Below are 5,368 nucleotides of genomic sequence, written 5' to 3' on the forward strand. Positions count from 1 at the left end.
TGGACTAATAAAAATGTTTTCACAGAAGATGTCATTGTGAACCTGAGAGGTTGCCTCTCCATTTATAGGCTATATAAAAATATACAATTAAAATTGTTTACATCATGTTTTTTTCTTAAATCATTTGCAGCCTATTGTAGGGTAACCAATAAGAAATTATTATTTAACGACTAAGTAATGCTTCTGTCATAATGCTTGTATTCTTTATGTTTCTTTTAATTGCAATGTGATACTTAGACTAGAATACTTTTTTGGGTTAGGTCAGCAATGTCTCATTATCCGGTTGTTCAGTCTGACGTCACTAGCCGTGTCTGGGTCTAAACTCCGCTGCAGGTCCATATATCAAACGATCACTGTGGCATTACTGAGAGTTGAAAAACTGTCTAAAGTCTTTCATCTTTAATAAAATGATCAGCGTTCTGCTCTACCAGGTGTAACAATTGAGTTTAACATCCAGGCATCCATGAAAACGGAATTTATGACATTTAACGGAGTTAGAAGTTAGCATGAAGTTAGCTCGCTAGCTTCTATCTAAATACAATATAGCATGTCCTGACTGCTGGGTTTTGGAAACAAATTAAAACGTACAGCTCTGTTATCACTTCCAGCATAAATGAAGACAGAAAACTAAACAGCAGTGACGTTTGTAGGGTTACTGAAGTTGGGCTAGCTGGTATATAATGATGTGCTACGTGACCGCTAGCGACACAGCTATGTTAGCATAATATAAACAAGCTAACTTTTTTTCCACTCGATAAAAGTTACCGTGAGTGTTCTCGGTGGTCAGGAACAAATGTAATCGCATGGCAGGATGCTGTAAAAGGACCAAACTTCAGCCAGGAGAACAACTGAGATAATCCATCCACAATACGAGGTTAGTCATTCATATACTGCTGCATGGGCTGGGCTGTAGTTACATCGTAAGGTTTTAAAAACTGAGCTTAAATAAATGATTAGCGGTAATAAAAGCCGAGGGAGGTCAACAGTGATCACTGACTGTTTTAGGAGCTTTTTGAGATCAAATAGAAGAAAATACATAACATTAAACATGTTAACAACACAAAAGCCATATTAAACGCAGACTACTTTAGACCCGGAAGTAGGATTCGTCGCGTCATCACTGAACAACCGGATAAAAGGCTAAACAAACTTACAGTGCCTCCCATAGGATCTCTATGGTGCCTCATCTCCACAGAGCTGTAAGCTACTTCAGGCCACTCACAGTTGCACTGAGCGCGCCTAATTTTGAATGTGCATCTGAAGCTCGTCTCTGATTGGATAATGACGTGAGGGCGGGAGGAGAAGAGCGCCTAGTTCACGACTATAGCTAACGAGCCAGCACGAGAGAGAAGACGGGAGAAGAAAACATCGAACTTTCAGCAACTACGTTGTTAGGACAAATTACAAACATACGATTTCAAGTGTTTTTTGAGGATCTGTGTTTGTTCGTCAGAAAGTCTGCACGGTAAGTTCAATATCTTGGCGACGTTTTTTCGAGATAAAAGCACCAGTTGATATTTAGACCAAGGCTCATAACCTAGCGCTAGCATGGTAGTTCAGCTGAAAAGCACAGGCAAACTTTAGAAATACTAAAAATGATCATCTGCGTCTTTTGTAAAAAGGTATTGGTCACATTAAGAGGCTATGTACTACATTGCAGAGTGCATAAGAATGAGCCTTGTTGTATTTTTAAATGTGTTGGCGCCAATTGCAGCCAAACATTCACCACGTACTCTGCTTTCAAGGGGCATTTTTATCGTGTGCACAATGCACCTGCACTTCAAGCTACTCCTAAAGCTCTTGTTGCAGATTTAAAATGTGCAGTTTCATTATGTGCCCGCCATTTTCAAACAGTGAAAGAGCTAGTGTCTCACTTAAATGATCATATTGCAGGGGGCAGGTCTGTGTCATGTCCAGTAAGTGGTTGTAAGCATATGTTTACAAAAAAGTCATCATTTACTTCTCACATGTGTAGGAAGCATAAAGCTTGTTCCCCAGATGGTATTGATGACATGTACAAGGAATCTCGTCCTCAGCCCCCAAATGACAGTACAGAATATTCAGAAAACACACATGAAACCATGGCATCTGCTAGTTCAGCCAGTGATATGCCAGAGAAGGATAGTCATTCTTATCTCAGAAACATGTGTCTCTTTTACCTTAAACAGCTACTCAGCTACTTTGAAGAGAAGGAGGAGTCCATGCTTCTCTGTGTTGAAGATACATGTCTGGCAGATGAGGTACAACTGGAGCAAGTGCCTCTGACACCCACTATTATCATGTGTGGTAAGTCTGTTTCATAGCTCTCTCTCTCTCTTTTTTTTTTTAAGTGCATTTTTTATAGAATGTCATGTGACTGCCGTGTTTATTGATATAACCTGTTAAATAATTTCTTCACAGGACAGTCCTGCTATTCCTCAAGAAGATACATGCTGAGTGTTGATCGGCACCTCGTCAGCACAAACATATCCTCCTTCATTTCTGCACTGTGCCTCATGTTCGGGAGCTACTACAATTTCAACATCCATTATCCATCTGAGCTGGCTTCCACTTTAGAGTTTCTTCAGAGGTGAACAAATATGGCTTTGTTATTTCTCATAACTGAGACTCTGGGATCTGGAGTCTGGCTTTGATGTGGTTCGAGTCCAGGTCTGGCTCTGAGTCTCGGTCGGCTTTGGAGCCGGTTTCAGTTGTTTTTTCTGTTTTTTGTTGTTGTTTTTTTTGTTTGTTTGGTTTTTTTAAATACATTAACAGTCTGAATCCGGGTCCAAGCCTGGCCGAGACTCAGGGCTAGACCAAGCGTCAACTGACGTCTGACTACCTATAACCTTTGCTTTGGATTTTAACAATGCTAAAGTGTGACATATCACTGCAGAAGACACTCGTGAAGGGTGCCAATACTTTTGACCATGCATTGTTCACTTCCCCACAGCATTTTGGTTATACTTTGTCTTGAACGTGGTCATGGCCATGACTGTATATATATGTATATACTTAATTTTTACTTACTTTGTATGTGTATTTTAACTGATCAATTATAAAAATGCTTAATAAACTTTTATATGATTGTTATTCTACAGGTGTTTCTTCTCCATAAACCCAGAAAAAGGAACCAAAGTAGAGAACAAAAACTCAAAGCGTCGTCTCAGTGTGAACCCTCGAGTCCTCACCCTGATTTAGGATCTTGCCGACCACGAGTGGCGCTAAGCCTAAATCTTGACTCTCTGTGGACTGTTAGTTTTACTTTGTTAATTTTGTTCCACAATGTGTACTGGAACCTTTTACTGGTCGAATGCATGAAGCCAATTCATGAAGATGTTCTTTCTTTGTAGGAATGTTCTTTATTTACATAAGAAAAGAAAAAAAACAACATGCTGCTACTGCAGTGTTTCTAGACCACATGTGTAGGTTTGTTTCACCACGTGGTTTTGCTGATGTTTTCTGACCAGGGCCATGGTTGTGGTGACAGCAGGGTGCGTGTTGCGTTGCACGGTGATTATGATCATTTTTGGCACAATATGTGTTTTTTGTTTTAAAGTCTTAACAGGTTATTTAACTTTTTCTGGTGGAGGGTCTAACAAATGCTTGTTTCATGAACATGGTTCTTGCTTTGCAGGAATGTTCCACAGCTTTTATAGCCTATATTTTGATTGAATTGTGTAGTTGCTGTGTGCCTTGCATATTGTGTTAGTTGGAAAAATGGATCCATTTGCTGTCATTTTGCTAATGTGGCTGCAAAATAAATTTCCCAAAAGTGATATTTTCCTCTCTTGTGTTTTCTCATGTGTATTTTTGCATGTTTGGGTGTAGGCGTAGCAGTAAGAAATTTGCTGGGTTATGGTTAAAATTTTACATTAAAACATATAATATTCAGCATAGATTTTATGTATAATTTACAGAGCAGCTCCATTTAATATGCACAGTTTCACCGTAGTTCTACCATTTTAAATTAGTTCTTTGTACGATATTTCCCTGTTAATTTTGCAGTTTATGGATCCACAAAAAGCATTTATTACTTGTAAAAGATACAGGAAATAGTGTATTTATATATCACATCTATGTGTGAAATTAACTTCTTTTTCCTGTAGATTTAACAGTTTTAATCTGAGATTCATTCACTGTAAATCAATTTACAAGTTGCATCTGTAAAGCGTTTTTACAGGAAGTCCCTGGTAACCCCAGCTGCCAGGGTTTTCCTGTAAAAACAGCACGTTTTTTTTTACAGTGTATTTACTTATTTAATCTATCATACACAACACTGTTTACAAACACACCTGTTCAATATTTTAAGGATGAAAAATAGCAAGTAAAGTTGTTCCAAACTGATAATGAATCTATGATAGCCATGTTTCATCACCCCCAGCAGTACTAAGCATGTAGCTTTGCCAGCAGCAGAACGGTGATCCTCACAAGGACGCTTTGGTACTACACACTTTTTATACAAGCGTATTTATTCTTAAGCTCAGGCTTGTTTGGATGTTGCAGCGTTACTCTCTGAAGTCTCGGTTGCTTTGCCTGACTTTAAATGCCAGCCAGCATCATTTCTTTGTTCAGTTTATTTCTGAACATGTAAATTGTATAAACAAAGTCATTTAGGAAAAAAAGAGCAAACTAAATGAAAACTGAATACACAACAATATCGGTTAACATTTGCTGATTTGGTTTACATATCTGAAGAGGAGCGTGAAGGAGTGCACAATTATTTAATCAAGCTCCTTCTCCACAAGTCAATAATTATTATTCCTCCAGCTTCCTTATTGATATAAACCTCATTAACAACACATAATTTAAACACTATGTGAACATTACATTTTACATCAAGACAAATGGCTCCAATTTTGGATTATTAATTAAAAAATCTGAAGAAACATGCAATGTTTGGACATTGCTCCACATGCCACACTCACTCCACACACACAAACACAAAAATCTTTTAATACACAAGATCTTCCCCAACTTGAGGGGCTGTAACTGAGCAGGGAAAGACTACACCGTGACACAGTGTGTGACACGAGAGGTAATCCGAGTAGGTGAAATCAAATGGGCAGAGGGTTTTTTCTCTTCTTATTTATTGCATCAAATAATTTGCGTTTAATATGGAAGCATCCTCCCTGTGGTTTCAAGGGATGTAAGTTTTGTGGAATTTAAATCCATAGCAAAATGAAGCGTTGTATGTTTTGTAAAAACGAGTGGAAGCTCCAACTTTACAATACTCCTCATAACATCTGGGGCACATTTTAATTCCCCAGAAATGGGCATTTGCTCCACTGTTGGTCATTCTTGGATATTTTATAAATTTAAAAATGTTGCTTATATCTCAGTTTACTCTTAAATGATTGCGAGCTTTCACAGACTTCATTTAATAAAT

The 5,368-nt window shown here is 38.1% G+C and overlaps 1 protein-coding gene across 1 annotated transcript; it reads left to right on the top strand.

Moving 5' to 3' along the window:
- Positions 1–1,471: 1,471 nt before the first annotated feature.
- Positions 1,472–3,180, top strand: LOC146677043 (uncharacterized). The gene is made up of 3 exons (XM_085380992.1): positions 1,472–2,286; positions 2,401–2,569; positions 3,081–3,180. Exons 1-3 carry the CDS (start codon positions 1,596–1,598, stop codon positions 3,178–3,180), a joined length of 960 nt encoding a protein of 319 aa, XP_085237118.1. The 5' UTR covers positions 1,472–1,595.
- Positions 3,181–5,368: the final 2,188 nt, after the last annotated feature.

Source organism: Rhamphochromis longiceps, linkage group LG2 (genome assembly GCF_057381845.1).
Source record: "Rhamphochromis longiceps isolate RC_006_pf linkage group LG2, R_longiceps_female_GT1.1, whole genome shotgun sequence".
Taxonomy (NCBI): Eukaryota; Metazoa; Chordata; class Actinopteri; order Cichliformes; family Cichlidae; genus Rhamphochromis; species Rhamphochromis longiceps.